At 37.3% G+C, this 19,626-nt stretch overlaps 1 protein-coding gene across 1 annotated transcript; it reads left to right on the top strand.

Annotated features, from left to right (window-relative positions):
- Window positions 1–238: 238 nt before the first annotated feature.
- LOC130468979 (uncharacterized) lies at window positions 239–4,246 on the top strand. Its single transcript, XM_056838021.1, has 3 exons — window positions 239–397; window positions 490–606; window positions 3,813–4,246. The coding sequence occupies exons 1-3, from the start codon at window positions 383–385 to the stop codon at window positions 4,146–4,148; spliced, it is 468 nt and encodes a 155-aa protein (XP_056693999.1). The 5' UTR covers window positions 239–382; the 3' UTR covers window positions 4,149–4,246.
- The last annotated feature ends 15,380 nt before the right edge of the window (window positions 4,247–19,626 follow it).

The following is a 19,626-nucleotide window of genomic DNA, read 5'->3' as shown; positions in this document are numbered from 1 at the left end:
CAATATTGAGGGATAAAATGAGAATCCTTTCTTTTTATGCTGATTTGATTTGATAGAATATTTTTGTTGTTTTTCTTTAATTGGTTTACATATTAGTGGTTGCTTTTTGCTTTCTTGATGATAGGATAATTTCTTGAAAGGGTATAAATGCTTAGCAATCAAGGGAAGAAAAAAAAGAAAAAGGTTTAATGGCATAACTTCAAAGCAACTTTATGATCAGAATATATAGTGGTATGGACAAGAGTGGCTCTAATTTCTAGTCAGGGATGAAAGTCCTGAGGTCTTAGTGCTAGGCGGGTGTGGCATTGGCAATAGTTGAAACCAACCATTTCGTGTTGTGATATGAAGTATCTGTTTGTCTAGCAGCGCACTTGTGTCTGAAATGTCCTTACTTTTGGTGAGTAATTATTGCTATTTATGTTCCCTCATAATCAAGTGGAGAGGAGCTTACGTTGATGCCCAAAATGACGAGACCTTCAATGTTATTAGATGGATCATCAGATTTTGTGCTTAGTTATGAAGATAAAGATGGAGACCGGATGCTTGTTAGAGATGTTCCTTAGGGGTATGTTTTCACTTAAGCCAGCGTCTACATGGATTTCTGAGGTATTATGTTATGGATTTTGTTTCTTCCTTTTCTAGTTTTGTATTAGTAAATACTCAATTTCAGATCAATTTGACACTCGAAATTTGCACCATGTTTTTCTCTCGGAGAAGGATTTGTAAATCTGTCAGTTACAGATCATAGCAACAGCTAGTGAACAAGTCAACAACGTATTGGATAAATCTGCTAATGCTTTAGAGTTTAAGTTCTAATGTTCTTATGCCGGTCTGGTCTATATAAGATAAGTTCCTTTTGCTTGAGAATCTTGAACTAAACAGAACTTAGAGTTCCTTTGGACATTAACTTGCAACCCCTGAAGCAAACCATTTTGATTTAAAAATTATATTTTGTTTAAGTTTCATTATTAATATGCTTAGTTTAAGTTTCCAAGACTCATTCCAATCTATCTATGCACATTTAAGGTTCATTGAGTTGTTATAGGTCATATGTAGGCTAAAATGACCTTTTCGCGCCCAACTTCGAACTAAAGAACCTAAGGAAAGTTAAACAAGTCTCAAATGTGCATAAATAGACCGGACTGAGTCTTGGAAAGTTAAAACTAATCATATGGACCATGTAATAAGTTTGAAATTAGTTCTTAGGTTCGTTAGTTCAAAGTTGGGAGCGAAAATATCTCATTTTAACATAAATATGAACCATAACGACCAAATAAGGCTCAAATATTTCTGGAGACAAAAATAGATGACTTTTATTAGGATATTTTTTTACAGAAATGTTTCTGGAGAGCGGTTTTATGGCCAATTTAAACAAATGAAATCTTACATTACAATGTACTCGATATGACTTTTTTTTTTGGTGGTGGTAAGAAAGGAACTATTATATTGATCAAGCATTCAATCGGCAAACCAAATTTACAACATAAGGCTCCCTTCAAACTCGAACTCCTAAAACCAACACAAGACAAACTGCCTTGGAAAACAAACCGAATGATAACAGCCTAATTATAAAGAGCAGCCAATTTGCTGGTATATAATGTCAATACAGTGATATGGTTTAAATTTAGAGCAAAATTCAGAACTAAAACCAACTTGATATAATTATTAATTAAGCAAAAGATGCTATAACTCAGTTTATCTTTCTAATCGAAGAAATACATACTCCATAAAATCCCTATTAATATGTGTTTCGAGTCTTGAGAATCCTATGCCGATATTTGTGCTACGTTCTAAGTTCAGGATTGAATTTGTTAAAAAAAAGAGTTTTGTTTGTTTAAGGGTTTTCATCATAGTGTTTGAGGGCTTGTAGTAGGCTAAGTTACTTGTACTTTTCTCTTGCTCCGTCAATAACCTTTAGCTCTTTTTCGAGAATCCCTTGTCTTTGAACAAAAGGTAGTGATAAAACAAGAACAAAGGCAGTCAGATGATTGTAGTCTTAAAAGAATATCCTGGCCAATTAATTAAAAGTTTAAGTGGGAGACAAAGTTTGTGGTTAAACCAGTAGTTAAGATACATGGCACATTTAAGCCTCATTGGGTCGTTATTAGTCATATTTAGAGCTAAAATGATATTTCCGCTCCCAACTTTGAACTAAAGAACCTAAGGATACATTTGATTCTTATTACAGGACTAATATGCATAGTTTTAACTTTCTAAAACTCATTCGAACCTATTTATGCACATTTAAGGCTCATTGGGTCGTTATAGCTCATATTTAGGGCTAAAATGATATTTGCGCTCCCAACTTTGAACTAAAGAACCTAAGGATACATTTGATTCTTATTACATGACTAATATGCATAGTTTTAAATTTCTAAAGCTCATTCGAATCTATTTATGCACAATTAAGGCTCATAGGATAGTTATAGGTCATATTTAGGCTAAAATGACATTTGCGCTCCCAACTTTGAACTAAAGGACCTAATGACTCATTTGATTCTTATTACATGACTAATATGCATAGTTTTAACTTTCTAAAACTCATTCGAACCTATTTATGCACATTCAAGGCTCATTGGGTCGTTATAGGTCATATTTAGAGCTAAAATGACATTTTCGTTCCCAACTTTGAACTAAAGAACCTAAGGACTCATTTGATTCTTATTACATGACTAATATGCATAGTTTTAACTTTCTAAAACCCATTCGAACCTATTTATGAACATTTAAGCCTCATTGGGTCGTTATAGATCATAGTTGGAGCTAAAATGACATTTTCGCTTCCAACTTTGAACTAAAGAATCTAAGGATACATTTTTATTCTTATTACATGACTAATATGCATATTTTTAACTTTCTAAAACTCATATGGACCTATTTATGCACATTTAAGGCTCATTTAGTCGTTATAGGTCATATTTAGAGCTAAAATGACATTTCCGCTCCCAACTTTGAACTAAAGAACCTAAGGATACATTTGATTCTTATTACATGACTAATATGCATAGTTTTAAGTTTATAAAACTCATTTGAACCTATTTATGGATATTTAAGGCTCGTTGGGTCGTTATAGGTCATATTTAGAGCTAAAATGACATTTCCGCTCCCAACTTTGAACTAAAGAACCTAAGGACTCATTTGATTCTTATTACATGACTAATATGCATATTTTTAAGTTTATAAAACTTATTTGGACTTATTTATGCACATTTAAGGCTCGTTTGGTCGTTATAGGTCATATTCAGAGCTAAAATGACATTTCCGCTCCCAACTTTGAACTAAAGAACCTAAGGACTCATTTGATTCTTATTACATGACTAATATGTATAGTTTTAAGTTTCTTAAACTCATTTGAACATATTTATGCACATTTAAGGCTCATTGGGTCGTTATAGGTCATATTTAGAGCTAAAATGACATTTCCGCTCCCAACTTTGAACTAAAGAACCTATGAATACATTTGATTCTTATTACATGACTAATATGCATAGTTTTAAGTTTCTAAAACTCATTTGAACCTATTTATGCACATTTAAGGCTCGTTGGGTCGTTATAGGTCATATTTAGAGCTAAAATGACATTTTTTGCTCCCAACTTTGAACTAAAGAACCTAAGGACTCATTTGATTCTTATTACATGACTAATATGCATAGTTTTAAGTTTCTAAAGCTCATTAGAACCTATTTATGCTCATTTAAGACTCATTAGGTCGTTATAAGTCATATTTAGAGCTAAAATGAGATTTTCAAGTTTCCAAGACTCATTCCAATATATTTATGTTTAATACAAATGCTAATTGACTATCGTTATAGGAAATTTCGCATCCAAAGAAGTCGAATTCTAAGCCTAAGTCCAACTTAGATGTGGTGGGTAGTTGTGATCGTAAAACACAAGAATCAACCACCAAAAGCAAGAAAGCAGGACTTGCATACGATGCAATTCAAGGACTTGGCCCGTCATGCAAATACTTGCAGTTTATCATGACTTCGGCGCCTGATGATATATATGATAATACTACCATCCCATTGGCGGCCTCAGTTTGGCACTCGGATTTTGATCAAGAAACATACATAAATGCGTCCGATATAGAAGAGTTCCTTCGCGGGGCGTGCTTAAACATTTCAGCGATCCAAGTCTACATATTGTAATTAAATGTTTTATTGTTGTTAAATATATTAGTACGTGCACTTTGGTTTTGGGATGTATACAAAACTACAGTTATTGTTTATATATTTGTTATACAAGTTGCGATATTCTATTATTGTTATGACAAGTTTCTATATTTGGTGCAAAATCCCTAAACAAAATTATAATTTTCCCGCCAAAAGTGCTTTGTTGCAGCGTACATATATATATGTACGCTGCAACAAGGGTGTAAAATTTGGCAAAATATTGACTTGTTGCAGCGTACAAATAGATGTACCCTGTAACAAGTGGAGTTTTTTGCAGCGTACACTTCTTTGTACGCTGTAACAAGTCAATAATTTTGCCAAAATTTTGACACTTGTTACAGCGTACATGCATATGTACGTTGTAAAAAAGTACTTTTTGCAGCGAACATTGTACGCTGCAACAAGTTCAGACTTGTTGCAGGCCCCCCAGTTGCAGCATACGATGTACGCTGCAACAGGGGTCTAAAAGCCGGCTGCAATAAGGGTTTTTTCTACTAGTGCCAAGAAAAGAAAGAAAGAAAAGAAGAAGAAAAGAAAAGAGAAGAAAAGGAATTAAACTACAAAATCCAAGATAGGGCCTTTATTATGGAACAAGTATAAAAGAACACTAATATTACCAATCAAATAAATGAGTACACGCTAACTAATGTCCTAAATCAAGTGAAAGATTCAAGTGCCAAGCAAAGTGAACTAAGGGTGAACACTAATCAATTCCCCTTCAACAGATCATACCACGTCAAATCTCTAGATCATTTCCACTCTTGAGAGTAGCGTCTCGATACACCGCGAAGCCGCCGGAGAAAATAAGATAGGCTACCCGACATCTTAGCATGACAATCCCATTCCAAAAATTTGACTAAATCCTCCCTCCACCGACAATGACTCAACTCTAAAGGGTCAAGAGGACTTTTAGGGTGTAACGTAGGCTAGGGGTAAGGTGCGGAACAAATTTGGTAATTTGGTGCTCATACCTAAAGTGAAGCGCAATGATAGGACTCAACTCAAGCATAATGAACCAAATACAAACCCATACCACTTATTTGGGGTAACCCCAAGCTTATTCAACAACAATTCTAAACTACAACTCTTTTTGCACTTTTCTTGATTTGATTTTCTCTTTTTTTTTGTGTTTCAATTGAAACTTTTCTCATGCCTTGTTTTTCTCTATTTTTGGCTTTTTCATAACTTTTATTTCTCATTTTTGCTTTGCATCACTTATTCGCTATATACAACACATTTCCCAAACTTTGCCATTCATACCAATAACAATCATTCCTCAACTATGCATATTCATTCAAAACCATCAAGCATCATAACTCAAAGCTTCACTATCACTTCTAAGGGTGAAAACAAAACAAAGGCTATTAGCTTGTAATGTGCTCATAAGAAATGAAGGGGAAAGGCTCAAATGGCTAGCAAGGGGGCAAATGCAAACAAAAACATATGAGAAAAATAGAAAAATAAATTCCTAAACTAAAAAAGAAAAATAGTCACCGAAAGAAATGCCTCTATCGTCCCCTAAAGTAGTTCGGTCGCGGTCTCGGGAAGGAAATAGTCAAATTCGGGAAGTAAGAAAGTCAATGCCAAGGATCCCTGCCACTCAATATATATGTATATGTGTTTGGGCTAATTTGAACATGAACCTCACATGGGAGCAAATACCACTCTCTCCGGTTTCAAATCACTAGAGAGATCGACACCATCTTACCACAAGCCAAGGGTTCAAGACGCATGCTACCCAAAGTTCTAACCAACTTCCTTAATACCAAATCCTAAATTCGACCCAAGACATTAAAACCGTGTAAATATCTACCAATTGGGAATAAAAGCATTCTAGTCTACAAGTTCCAATTTTATTTGCCCAAATCAAGAATATTGCCTAAGAAAACCTAGAAAAACTTGCCTTGACAAAAGGAAAGGAAAAAGAAGAAAAAGAAAGAAAAAGGAAGAGAATAAGAAAACACACCAAAAAGGAAAACAAAAAGAAACAAACAAAACAAACGAAAAGAAAAGAAAAGAAACTAAAATCAAACTAAAAACAAAGAAACTAACATATAGAAGTGCACATAATGGTATGGTTTCCAAGACATGAGCATCACAAATAGGCAACTACACAACAAAACTCCCCCCAAGCTAGAATTAGGCATGTCCTCAAGGCCTAAAACTAAACAAGGAGGGAACAGCTACCCATCCAACCAAATGCCCCATATGCAAGATGCCCGTCCCAAAGAATGCATGTGAGATAGAAGGATATTACCGGAAATGTCGTGGGAGCAAGTCCCGCAAAGAACCGGTAAAAACCAAACAAACTCACCAAAGTATCGACGAATAAGGCATAGGTGGAAGGTGGGAACCCACAGCAACGAAACCAAACCAAAAGCATGCAAAGAAGCCGCGGGGTGCCTCCCGGAAGCGCTCGTTTAACGTCATTAGCTTGACGGATCCCCCCAAATTCATGGGGGGTCCTTGAGGTCCAAGGTAGCAAAAGATCCAATAGAGTCTCCCAAGTAATAGTGTTTGAGCCGATGCCCATTCACTTTGAAGGACCCGGAACCATCATTCCGAATCTCGATAGCACCATGGGGGAAAACTCGAACAACATCGAACGGACCGCTCCACCGGGATTTGAGTTTTCCCGGGAACAACTTCAAGCGAGAGTTATAAAGGAGGACCTTCTCCCCCTCCTTGAACTCTCTCTTCTCAATCTTGGCGTCATGATATTGTTTAGAACGCGCCTTGTAGATGCTCGCCGAGTCATAGGCATTCATGCGGAGCTCTTCTAACTCATGGAGATCGAGCAAGCGCCGCTCACCCGCACTAGTGAGCTCGAAATTCAAAGTTTTGATGAACCACATGGCCTTGTGCTCAAGCTCCACCGGCAAGTGGAAATTCTTGCCATAAACAAGTTTGTCGGGAGTCATCCCAATTGGCGTCTTGAAAGCCATTCCATACGCCCATAAGGTGTCATCAAGTTTGACTGACCAATCCTTGCGGTTCTTGGCAACCGACTTCTTCAAAATAGACTTGATCTCCCTATTGGTGATTTCCACTTGGCCGCTAGTTTGAGGATGATAGCCCACACCAACTTTGTGATGAACACCATACTTCCGCAAGAGAGCCTTGAACTTACCATGGGCAAAATGGGACCCCCCATCACTAATCAAAGCCCTAGGAAACCCAAAACGCGAAAAGATGATCTTCTTGAAGAGGTTGACCACCACTTTGTGATCGTTAGTGGGAGATGCAATGGCTTCCCCCCACTTGGAAACATAGTCAACCGCGAAAAGAATGTATAGGTTGCCATAAGAAGAAGGGAAGGGACCCATGAAGTCGATTCCCCATACATCGAACACCTCCAACTCTAGGATAGGATTTTGTGGCATTTCATGTCTCTTGGAAATATTACCCGTTCTTTGACAACGATCACAAGACTTGAAAAATGCCCAAGCATCCCGAAAAAGGGTAGGCCACCACAACATGCTTTGAAGAATCTTGGAAGCGGTTCTATCACCTCCCATATGCCCACCACAAGGGGAGGAGTGGCACATACGAAGAACACTAGGGAACTCCTCATCCGGAACACACCTCCTTAAAAGGCCATTCGGGCACCGTCTCAACAATGTGGGCTCATCCCAAATATAGCGTCTAGAATCATACTTCAACTTGCGGCGCTCTTGAGTTGTGAGATCTTCGGGGATCGCCCCACAAGCCAAGTAATTAACTATGTCAACAAACCAAGGGAGTTGGGAACTCCCAACCATGTACAAGGTATCATCTCTCAAAGCATCCTCAATTGGAACATCATCCGGGGCCTCACTCCCAAGTTCTAGCCTAGATAGGTGGTCGGCCACCATATTCTCGGCTCCTTTCTTATCTCTAATCTCGATGTCGAATTCTTGAAGGAGTAGCACCCAACGAATGAGTCTCGGTTTGGCCTCTTTTTTCTCCATAAGATAGCGATTAGCCGCATGATCCGTGTACACAATTGTCTTTGACCCTACCAAATAGGTCCTAAACTTCTCAAATGCATGCACAATGGCGAGAAATTCTTTCTCGGTCGTGGTGTAGTTGGCTTGAGCTTGATTAAGAGTCTTTGACATATAATAGATCACATGGAGCTTTTTGTCCTTTCGTTGACCAAGAACTCCCCCAACTGAGAAATAACTTGCGTCGCACATCAACTCGAAAGGTAGAGACCAATCCGGAGCTTGAACTATAGGAGTAGAAATAAGGGCACTCTTGATTGTGTTAAAGGCCTTGAGACATGCGGAATCAAAGTGAAAGTCACACTCCTTTTGCAGGAGGTTAGTGAGAGGTCGAGCAATCGATGAAAAGTCTTTAATGAATCGCCTATAGAATCCGGCATGCCCAAGAAAGGACCGGATCCCCTTAACATTCACCGGGGGAGGCAACTTCTCTATGACTTTGATTTTCGCTCTATCTACCTCAATCCCATGGTGAGAGACCTTGTGCCCTAGAAAAATTCCTTCCTCCACCATGAAGTGGCATTTTTCCCAATTAAGCACCAAGTTGACTTTCTCACACCTCGCAAGGCACTTCCCAAGATTGATGAGGCATTCATCATAGGTGGATCCTCCCACCGAAAAGTCATCCATGAACACCTCCATTTCTTCTTCGAGCATATCACCAAAAATAATCATCATACACCTTTGGAACGTCCCGGGGGCATTGCAAAGCCCGAATGGCATCCTCCTATAGGCAAAAGTCCCATAAGGGCAGGTAAATGTAGATTTCTCTTGGTCTTCCGGGTTTATGGGGATTTGAAAGAACCCGGAATATCCATCAAGAAAGCTAAAATACTTGTGTTTGGTTAGACGTTCAAGCATTTGATCAATAAATGGTAGAGGAAAGTGGTCTTTCTTAGTGGAAAGATTGAGTTCGCGATAGGCAATACACATGCGCCACCCGGTTACCGTCCGGATGGAAATGAGCTCTCCATGTGAATTCTTGACTACCGTCATCCCACCTTTTTTTGGAACCACATGGACCGGGGATACCCATCGACTATTAGAAATAGTATAGATAATCCCGACCGCCAAAAGCTTCATTATTTCCTTCTTAACCACCTATCCCATAGGTGGATTAAGTTTTCTTTGCCTCTCACGATGTGTGACGGCATTGTCCTCAAGCTCTATATGATGCATGCAAAGGGTTGGGCTAACACCTTTCAAATCACCAATAGTGTAGCCCAAAGCCCTTTGATGATGTTTCAAGACATGAGTGAGCTTGAGCACTTGCTCGTCATCTAAAGAGGAATTGATAATCATGGGGTAAGAAGAGCTTGGACCGAGAAATGCGTACTTCAAACTCGAAGGTAGAGGTTTTAGCTCTACCTTGGGAGCTTCCTTACCAATTCGGGCTTCATCCAAAGCTTCTTTCCCATCAAACACAAGCATGCATTGCTCGGGTTAAGCGCAAGGTGGTGGGGCATCCAAGAGCTCCTCGTAGTTAGCCACTTCGATCCCTAAATTACCTAAGCCATGTCTATTCAAAAGAACAAGCTCAAGTGGATCATTAGTGGTGAGCAAGTGCTCATGCATGTCATTCACTATGGGATCAAAAGAGTCCACCAAGAAACATTTCTCATTAGTGGAACTAGGATAATGCATGGCCTTATTCAAGTCAAAAAACAAACTATCCTTCCCAACTTTCAAAGTAATGTTTCCTTGCTTGACATCAATAATCACTAGTAGAAAAATCGACATGTGCTTCTCTTCAAGTGCGGCTCATTTGGTAAATTGGCAGCACTTGAGAGCATAAAAAAAATACAATTTTACAAGTGCGGGCTCATTTTAGAAAATTGGCAGCACTTGAGTTCAAGTGCGGGCTTATTTCACTAATGACCCGCACAAAATATTTCTAAAAATGTTTCCCAATTTTATTTCATTTCCCGCTTCTCCACTTCATCTTCTCTGGTTACTGCTTTTCCCTCTTCTCTCCTCCTTTCCTCTTCTCTGGTTTCTCTGCTCCTCCCCCTCTCTGGTTCTCTGGGCGCGAAACTCAAAACTTACATCACTCACATCATACACCAGCACGACTAGTCGCGTCGCCAATGATATTCCCCAACCGGCGAATTCTTCCTCTTCTCGTCGCGGCCGCAGCACACAAGCGTCGCTCATCCTTATCTCTTTTAGGTTTGTAATTTAAATTTAATTTCTTTTTCCTATAATCTTGTTACTGTAATGACGAATGCCTAATTTGTCAAGGTTTTTCGATTGCGTGCTCGATTTTTCTTCTACCTACTTCTGGATGGATTTAATTCAGGTTTGTTCTTCAATTTTTTCCCCGTTTTTTGGCGATTCGTGTTTCTGATATGATGCTTTGCATTGAAAAGTTCGATTCTAGTGTTTTTTTTTGTAATTATTGTTAATTTCTCTTAACTTTTGATTTTTTAGGGTTTTGTTTTGATTTTTTTAACTTTTTTTTATTGTTCGAATTGCGATTGTGTTCACTGGTGATGTATGCTGGGGTTCAGATTGGTTGATTTTGGCATTTGTTGATGGTTTTGGATTTGAATAGGATTTTGTTAGCTATACATGAACTTTAGTTGGATTTGAATTGGCCAGAGTTGTTCCAAAGCGTCTAGCTGGAAAATATTCGATAGACAGGTATTATGTTCAAGTTTGTAAATCTGAAAATTGACTAGCATCGGGGTGTTGCCGTCCAGGGAATAACTTAATAAGTTTGCTAATTACATCCTTAATTGAGAAACTGTTCAGACGTTGAGATCACTAGGAAACTATATACTCTATCTGCTATATCGTGCGTGATCTTGCAATTTCCGAATATTCTAGGAAAATAAAAATGGCAAAAACTAACTTATACTACAACCTGATCATGGCTCATCAATCCCACTAATCCCCATGAAATCAGACCACTCAGTATTGCTATTGTTGACGTTGTTGTTAACATCGTCGTTGTTGTTGTTGACTCTGTTGTTAAGATCGTCGTTTTTGATTGGTTTCGACAGAGAAGGCAGCGCAGGCACGCCTCCTGTTTCGGTGCCAATGTTCTATTCTCCGGTTATTGACGACGGAGCAGCAGTCTGAAACAGTAGTCCGTCTACCAGGTTGGTGAAGGAATTATGTCCTTAGACATTTCCGGCAATTACTAAATACAAATAGGAATTAATTATGAAGATAATAAGTTAATTATTTTAGTAATCATATTTGCTTGCTAGAGAATAAATGTGATTAGTAGGACAATATTGATTGGACCTACAACTAAAATAATTTAATCCTATAAGGTCACACATATAAGCACTAATTGGAATGGGCCCAAAAGGCCCGATGGCAACCGGTCTATTAAGGGAAAGAATGTTGGGCTTTGGTTTTGTGTTAACCTAAAACTCTCACATTATAATAGTTATAATGTCAGGGATTTAGAAATCACGTTCATTCAATATCTGACAAAAAGGAAAACACAAAAACCCTAATTCTATTTCTCTGAAACGTCGTTCTTCCCAAAAAAGCAAGAGATTGATCGTGATCGTTCTCTTCCGTACTAGCATACGTGGGATTCAATTGGTGCTTGTGGACTAAGTAAAGGAGCAACAAGTGGGGCTCTAAGATCTTTGAAGCTTGCATACGAACGGGAGAACACGCTACAAAGGTGATTATTCTTTCGACTTAATCTGATCTATATTATTGTCATGCATGTGATCCTGTGATAGATGTTAGGAAATTGTTTCCTGAAATTCCGCTTTATGCATCTATATGTTCCTACAGTGGTATCAGTTTTAGCCTCTTGCATAATATTTTATGATCATGATTGTATGCAACATTATTATTTTGATTCAATTAAGGGAAGATTTATTTATGGCTTGAATTTGCAAAATTAATATATGATATTAATTGATTGGAATCATTAAATCGTGATTTAATTAATTTTTGCTCAAAATAAATTTATAAAATTCCGAAATTTTTATCACATGGTCAAAATTAACAGTTAATATCACATAAAAAATTTCGGATTTTTTAAAATTAAATTCGTCAGAGTTTAAATTATTTAATAGTTAATAAGATTAATCATCGAAATAATTTGTTAACAATTAAAGATTTGATTTTTAATTTGTTAAATAAATCTACTGATTATCCCCTAATTTTTATGAAATAGCCGAAATTTTTTGGTAATTTTTTAACTAATTTTCGGAATTTTTGTATATTAATTATTGAATTTGGTTAATTTTTATGTTTAATTCGATTAATCATAAAATTTAAGGATAACAATTAAAATTTTTGATTTTATTTGTTAAGAAAATTCAATAGATCTTCCTGGTAATTTAATTCGAATTTTTCGGATTATAATTGTTATTTTCTTGAATTATTTGAATAAAATGAGATAATTATGCCTTAAATTTTGAATTCTTGTTAGATTTAATTTTAATAAAGAGTTTAAATTGAAATCTAACTTCTAAAAACCCTAAAATTCAGTTTAAGGATTGTTAATTTATTCAAATTTTTTTGCCATTATTTTCGGATAATTAAACCCTAATTAAATTGTTAATCTTTAACAAAAGTTGAATAAAGATTAATTTAATTTAGGTAATTGTTACCCAAATTAAAATAACAACCTCCATGGCTGGGTGGCCACCACCCGCGACGGTGGAGCCACGGTGGAGGGATAATTAGGGCGGCGTTCCGGCGAGGCAGGGGCGGGTCTCATGCCTGCCTGCTGTTCTCTTGCTTTAAAACAATAAAATAAAAAAAAATAAAAAAAATAAATAAAAATAAGAGAAAAGAAGAAAGGGGATTTTTCAAAATCAGTTTGAGTACTTGAATTAAAAGTCCAATTGAATGTATCAGCTCTTTTAAATCAGTTTTGGAAGTTGGAAATACAATTAATTTCCAAAAAAGTTTGAGTAATTTGATTTTATTTATTTTTTTTTTTAAATTGGAAAATCAGATCTTCGTTTTGAGCATAATTCGTAATTTTTAATGAATGCAAATTCTAGATTAATGAGATTATTCTAGCCATATTTAAATAGTAATTGAATTAAAATAATGTTAAACTTAAATTGTTTAAGTTTTTAGTATTATTTTGGAAATGTTATTTGCTTATTAATAGTTAATAAGTAAATAATTTTTGTCTAATATATTTTAATATTATATGCGTGTATAGAATATTATGATATTTTGTTACAGGCAAGTGACTAGTATGGCCCAAAATAGGATAGAAAATACGATCTGCGTATCGTTTTGTATTCTTGTAAATTTTGAAATACGATCTGCGCATCGTTCTGTATTGTTGTAATTTAATTTAAAAGTTCAAATTAGATTATAAAGTTCGTATTATGAGTTCGATGAAGTAAGAAGGTTCAATCAAAAATTCAAGGATGGAGATCCAAGAAAGATGAACAGAAACCCAAGAAGATTTGAGCTTATTTTTTAGGGGCCATACTAGGATCACATTTATTTTTATGCATTTTATATTGCCTTAAAATGCTTATTGAGTTTATGTATGTGGTTATTTAAAGCAATGTGTTCACTTTTAATTAACCAACATAGTAAACTTAGGTCCCAAAATAATATTGAGTTTAACTTTTCCATACAACACCTATAAAGCCTTAGATCATGAGTAATAGGTTCTGCCAAAGCAGGGTGTTGCTTATAATTCCGGGGATAGTAGGGTAGGTTTTTGAAACTTACATGTTATTGTTTGGTTTAACTCAACAAAACTATCAAAAGACAAAGTTTTGGGTTTTGAAGCTAAGAGATAGGAAAATACAAAGAGTTGTTAACCTGTCTACCAAGAGTTATAATCAGTTATAATTAGTAAAATGTTTACTTACCTCGAATACTATAAATTAAAGTAGCAGGGCCAAAGTCCGTTTGATTGTAGTGGGAGGGGATCTTGGTTAATTCTTTATTCAATGGGGACTTCTAATTTTGAATAAAGGGTAGTAGTGAATTGAATTTGTTTAATTGCTACTTTTGATAAACATTATATTGAATCTTGCTTTACTTTTTATTGTAGTTATCATGTCTGGTGCAAACAACTCTACTTTTAACTTGCGCCCTCTAATTGAAAAAGACAAACTGAATGCTACCAACTTCCTACAATGGTAAATGGCTATGAGAATTGTTCTCAGAGCGGAAGGAAAAGAAAGTGTTCTTGACAATCCTCTACCTGAACCCTTGCCAGAAAATGCTACTGCAGCTCAAAAGCGAGCTAGACAAACTCTAGAGGATAACTCCTTGCAAGTAACATGCTTGATGCTTGCTTGCATGGAACCAGAGTATCAAAAACGTTTTGATGGTCTGGATGCCTACAGCATAATCCAGCAACTGAAAACTTTGTTTCAGAAAAATGCTAGATTGGAGAGATTTGAAGCAAACTGCAAACTTCTGGATTCCAAGTTGGAAGAGGGGAAGCCCGTTGGTCCGCATGTGTTCGATTTGATTGGACATTTTCAGACCATGGAGAAATTGGGTTTCCCTTATCCTAAGGACCTGGCAACTGACATAGTCATCAGATCCTTGCCTGAAGATTTTCATAACTTTAAGTTGAACTTCTACATGCAAGGAGGGGAGGCTACCCTGCAAGAGTTGCATGGTTCACTAATTCAGGCTGAGAGAAACTTACCAAGTAAACCTAAACATAAGGATGTTCTAATGGTTAGTAAAGGTAAGCAGTTCAAGAAGAAAGGGGCTCCCATGAAGAAGAACAAGGGCAAGGTAGTTGCCAATGAGAACTCTTCAACCAAGCCAAAGGCCACTCCCAAGGCTAAGGTAGCTGCTCAACATGACTGCTACCACTGCCACAAGATTGGTCATTGGAAGAGGAACTGCCCCAAATATCTGGAGGATAAGAAGACTGGTGCTTTAACTTCAGGTATCTATGTCATAGAAGTTAATTTAGCTACAACTGCTTCTTGGGTATTTGATACCGCTTGTGGATCTCACATTATTGGTAATGTGCAGGGACTAAAAAGAAGTAGGAGCTTGAGCAAAGGCGAAGTGGATCTCCGAGTAGGCAATGGAGCAAGAGTTGCTGCTTTAGCTGTAGGAGATTATAGTTTACGCTTGCCTTCTGGTTTGATATTAGAACTTTATAATTGTTATTACGTTCCAGTTATTACCAAGAACATAATTTCTATTCCGATTTTGGATTCGGAAGGTTTTTCATTTCAAATTATGAATAATTGTTGTTCAGCATATTTGAATGGTATGTTCTATGTCTCTGCTAAATTATCAAATGGTTTGTATGTACTAGACTTACAAAACCATATCTATCACATAGAAAACAAGAAACACAAACCAAATCATTTGAACCCTACTTACCTATGGCATTGTCGATTAGGCCACATAAGCTCAAAGCGCATAGAGAAACTTCATAAGGATGGAATTCTCAAATCATTTGATTTTGAATCATTTGAAGTATGTGAGTTTTGCTTAACGGGGAAAATGACAAAGTCTCCTTTCACATGCTCAAGTGAAAGGGCCAATGATCTTTTAGCCCTCATACATACTGATGTTTGCGGACCTATGAGTACTTTGGCTAGGGGAGGGTACGGGTATTTCATTACTTTTACTGATGATGTGAGCAGATTTGGATATGTTTACCTCATGCGACATAAGTCGGAATCCTTTGAAAAGTTTAAGGAATTCCAAAATGAAGTACAAAACCAACTTGGAAAGAAAATTAAAGCATTGCGATCCGATCGTGGTGGTGAATATTTATCTCAAGAGTTTGGTGATCATTTGAAAGATTGTGGAACACTTTCGCAATTGACTCCACCAGGGACACCACAATTGAATGGGGTTTCCGAAAGAAGGAACCGAACTCTATTAGATATGGTTCGGTCCATGATGAGTCTTGCTAACCTTCCTGCCTCATTTTGGGGATTTGCGCTTGAAACAGCGGCATTCACACTCAACAGAGCTCCGTCCAAAGCAGTAGAAAAGACGCCATATGAGATGTGGACTGGAAAAGTTCCAAAATTGTCTTTTCTAAGGACATGGGGTTGTGAAGTTTATGTAAAACGTTTACTTTCTGATAAGATTTCACCCAAGTCTGATAAGTGTCTTTTTGTGGGTTACCCAAAACAGACTAAGGGATACTACTTCTACAACCAAAGCGAAAACAAAGTGTTTGTTGCTCGCGATGGTGTCTTTCTGGAAAAGGATTTTATTTCCAGAAAAACAAGTGGGAGTAATTTATATCTCGAAGAAATTCGAGATGAGCAACAAATGGATGAGGTTCACACCTCGTCAGAGACGATCCAGCATGAAAATGCTCAGGAGGCGGTGCATTCCATTCATGCGCCTTCTACCGTCCCACTTGGAGATAATCCATGCGAAGTCCCTCAACCTAATGAGGTGGAAACTTCTCCTGTTGTTCCCCAACGTAGGTCTAGTAGGACTGTCATTCCGTCAAAGAGATATATTGATTTCCTTTTGACTGAAAGTTCTGAAATAGAGATTTTAGAACATGAGGAACCTACTAGCTACACAAATGCTTTGACGAGTCAAGACTCCGAGAAATGGCTTGAAGCCATAAGATCCGAAATGGATTCGATGTTTGAAAATCAAGTATGGGACTTGGTTGCTTTGCCTGATGGGGTTAAACCCATAGGTTGCAAATGGATTTTCAAACTGAAAAAGGACAAAGATGGAAACATTGATGTCTTTAAGGAAAGACTAGTGGCAAAAGGTTTTAGACAAATTCATGGTATTGACTATGATGAAACCTTCTCACCAGTAGCCATGCTGAAATCCATTAGGATAATTCTTGCGATTGCTGCCTTTCATGACTATGAGATCTGGCAGATGGACGTCAAAACCGCTTTCTTGAATGGGTTCTTGAAAGAGGATGTGTACATGACACAACCACAAGGTTTTGAAGATCCAAACAGTCCAAGAAAAGTTTGCAAGCTTAAGAAGTCCATTTATGGGCTTAAGCAAGCATCCCGGAGTTGGAACCTCAGATTTGATGAGGCAGTCAAATCTTTTGGCTTCCTCAGAAATGAAGAGGAATCTTGTATATACAAGAAGTTGAGTGGGAGTAGTATTGCTTTCCTAGTCTTGTATGTGGATGACATACTTCTCATAGGAAACGACAAGACCATGCTTGAGTCAGTCAAGGAATGGCTGAAAAGTTGTTTTTCCATGAAAGACCTAGGAGAAGCTGAATACATCTTGGGAATAAGGATCCATATAGATAGATCCAAAAGGCTGATTGGACTTAGCCAAGAGACTTATATTGATAAGGTTCTTGCAAGGTTCAAGCTGGAAAACTCCAAAAGAGGTTTCATTCCCATGCAACATGGCATTTCACTTGGCAAGACTCAGTGTCCTTCGACACCTGATGAGGTCAAGCGCATGAGTAATGTTCCTTATGCCTCTGCAGTAGGGTCCATTATGTATGCCATGGTATGCACTCGACCGGATGTTGCATATGCTTTGAGTATGTGCAGCAGATACCAGTCAAACCCAGGAGAGGCGCACTGGATGGCAGCAAAGAATATCCTTAAGTACTTAAGAAGGACTAAGGATGATTTCTTGGTCTATGGTGGAGATAATGAGTTGGTTGCCACTGGATACACCGATGCAAGCTTCCAAAGTGACAAAGATGATTTTCGATCACAATCTGGTTTCATATTTTGTCTCAATGGAGGGGCTGTGAGCTGGAAGAGTTCTAAGCAGAGTACCATCGCAGATTCTACAACAGAGGCTGAGTATATTGCAGCAAGTGATGCAGCAAAAGAAGCTGTTTGGATCAAAAAGTTCATTAGTGAACTTGGTGTAGTTCCTAGCATTGAAAATGGCATTGAGTCGTATTGTGACAACAATGGTGCCATTTCCCAGTCCAAGGAACCCAGATCGCACCAAAAATCCAAACATGTGCTCAGGAGATTCCATCTTATTCGAGAGATCGTTGAAAGAGGGGATGTGAAAGTAAGCAAGGTTCATACTGAGGATAACGTGGCTGATCCTCTGACTAAACCGCTTGATCAACCTAAGCATGAGAGTCATACTAGGTCTATGGGGCTTAGGCATATGGGAGAATGGCTTTAGTTTGTTTACTTTATGTTTACAATTGTAAAGACATTTATTATGTTTTGAATGTTTATCAATAAAAGTTCATTCTTATTTAATTGTTTGGTTTAGTATTAAATAAAATGTCCAAATAACTTGTGTTTTCAAATAGGATTATCGAAAACGTTTTGATAATGGAACCCTATAAAGTGAACTGAAATCACAACTTATTAAGTCCCTAGTCTGAATCACTAAATTGGACATAAGTGATTTATGAGAAGACTAGCATGTAATTAATTGATAGTGCAGTTCCATGGGCTATGGAGACATAGGGATGTCTAATTGATTATGTGGATGTATACTTGATGCATTGAGACTTGACCTAACTAGATTCTAAAAGTAGAATCAAAATTCTATATTTAGTGGATTCCTTAGACATGAGTATGTCTTAATAACCAAGAGACAATTAGTTTAACCTTGACTCTGTTAAACGCCGCGCCGTAAAAGGAGGTTATAAAAGTAGTGATCAGGTGGGCTAAGAATTGAGTGGGAGTTATGGTCATACAAGAGTGAATAAGTCCTCCTATTTGATAGGAATGGTGTCTGGGCCTCTTGATGAGCGAGAACTGAAAAATTGCATGGCCATGCGGAATGGGATTAAAATGTTAATCTTTATTTGAACAGTTCGAACTCGGCGATCAAGAAACTAGAATTTGAGAATAACAGTGTGTTATCAAATTTTGGCATTAAGAAACTTAAGGAATTTAGCATTGCTTTCTTGTCTTCGGACAAGTGGGAGATTGAAGGAATTATGTCCTTAGACATTTCCGGCAATTACTAAATACAAATAGGAATTAATTATGAAGATAATAAGTTAATTATTTTAGTAATCATATTTGCTTGCTAGAGAATAAATGTGATTAGTAGGACAATATTGATTGGACCTACAACTAAAATAATTTAATCCTATAAGGTCACACATATAAGCACTAATTGGAATGGGCCCAAAAGGCCCGATGGCAACCGGTCTATTAAGGGAAAGAATGTTGGGCTTTGGTTTTGTGTTAACCTAAAACTCTCACATTATAATAGTTATAATGTCAGGGATTTAGAAATCACGTTCATTCAATATCTGACAAAAAGGAAAACACAAAAACCCTAATTCTATTTCTCTGAAACGTCGTTCTTCCCAAACAAAGCAAGAGATTGATCGTGATCGTTCTCTTCCGTACTAGCATACGTGGGATTCAATTGGTGCTTGTGGACTAAGTAGAGGAGCAACAAGTGGGGCTCTAAGATCTTTGAAGCTTGCATACGAACGGGAGAACACGCTACAAAGGTGATTATTCTTTCGACTTAATCTGATCTATATTATTGTTATGCATGTGATCCTGTGATAGATGTTAGGAAATTGTTTCCTGAAATTCCGCTTTATGCATCTATATGTTCCTACA

This window comes from Spinacia oleracea, chromosome 3, assembly GCF_020520425.1.
Source record: "Spinacia oleracea cultivar Varoflay chromosome 3, BTI_SOV_V1, whole genome shotgun sequence".
NCBI classification, from domain to species: domain Eukaryota; kingdom Viridiplantae; phylum Streptophyta; class Magnoliopsida; order Caryophyllales; family Amaranthaceae; genus Spinacia; species Spinacia oleracea.
Note: the sequence above shows the minus strand (reverse complement) of the source record. Positions and strands in the feature narration are given on the sequence as shown.